The 686-nt window shown below is 38.5% G+C and overlaps 1 protein-coding gene across 1 annotated transcript in view; it reads right to left on the minus strand.

The window, feature by feature from the left end:
* Positions 1-327: 327 nt before the first annotated feature.
* Hpgds (hematopoietic prostaglandin D synthase) overlaps positions 328-686 on the minus strand; it is a 21,179-nt gene continuing 20,820 nt past the window's right edge. The window contains exon 5 of the mRNA XM_004640640.3: positions 328-470. Coding sequence (XP_004640697.2) covers positions 328-470 — 143 coding nt within the window. The remainder of the gene's footprint in view (positions 471-686) is intronic.

A 686-nucleotide genomic window follows, 5' to 3' on the forward strand; every position in this document is an offset into this window, starting at 1 on the left:
ATTGAGATCTTGAGAAAAATGGGAGCAGAGAGGATGACTAAGAGATCATCCTTAATTGAGGAATAAGAAATCCACAGAAACTGACTGGGATTGACAGAACAAAGAAAGACACTATAGAAATACAGACATGCATAACTCCTAAGGAAACAGCTAAGAAGGAAAAAGAGGGCTGCTTGTAGGGAGGGTTAGTGTGAAGGAGAGGAGCAGAGCGCTGTACTTTGCTTTAAAGTTTTAGTATAATTGGATGATCTATCACAACATATACATATTATTTACATTAAAAAAGTGTTTCCAAAGCACCTAACAATTTCTGCCAAGGGGATGTGATTAACAGTAGTGACAGCAAACTGATTGCATTACTTTTACTTCTTGATTTTTCTCCGCCCAAGGAAAACGTGACATGAAGTCATCCAGAGTGTCCACGATGGCATCAGCTTGACATTGTTCTATTGCCGTCTTTCCAGCCAAATCTATGGAAGATAGAGAGAGCAGTTATACCTAAGGAAAGACTCCATCTAACTCCCTACATCAAGCAGGCAAAACACCCACGGACTGTAATTCAAAGCCTACCTCTCCATCCTGTCCCTAATTCCTCATTTCCTCCTTTACCTACTTACCTTATCAAATAATCACTTTCAATAATTTCTTGTGTATTCTTTTATTGTTTCTTTGTGAAAACACAAACA

Source organism: Octodon degus, unplaced genomic scaffold (genome assembly GCF_000260255.1).
Source record: "Octodon degus isolate 3935 unplaced genomic scaffold, OctDeg1.0 scaffold00125, whole genome shotgun sequence".
In the NCBI taxonomy this organism is placed as follows: Eukaryota; Metazoa; Chordata; class Mammalia; order Rodentia; family Octodontidae; genus Octodon; species Octodon degus.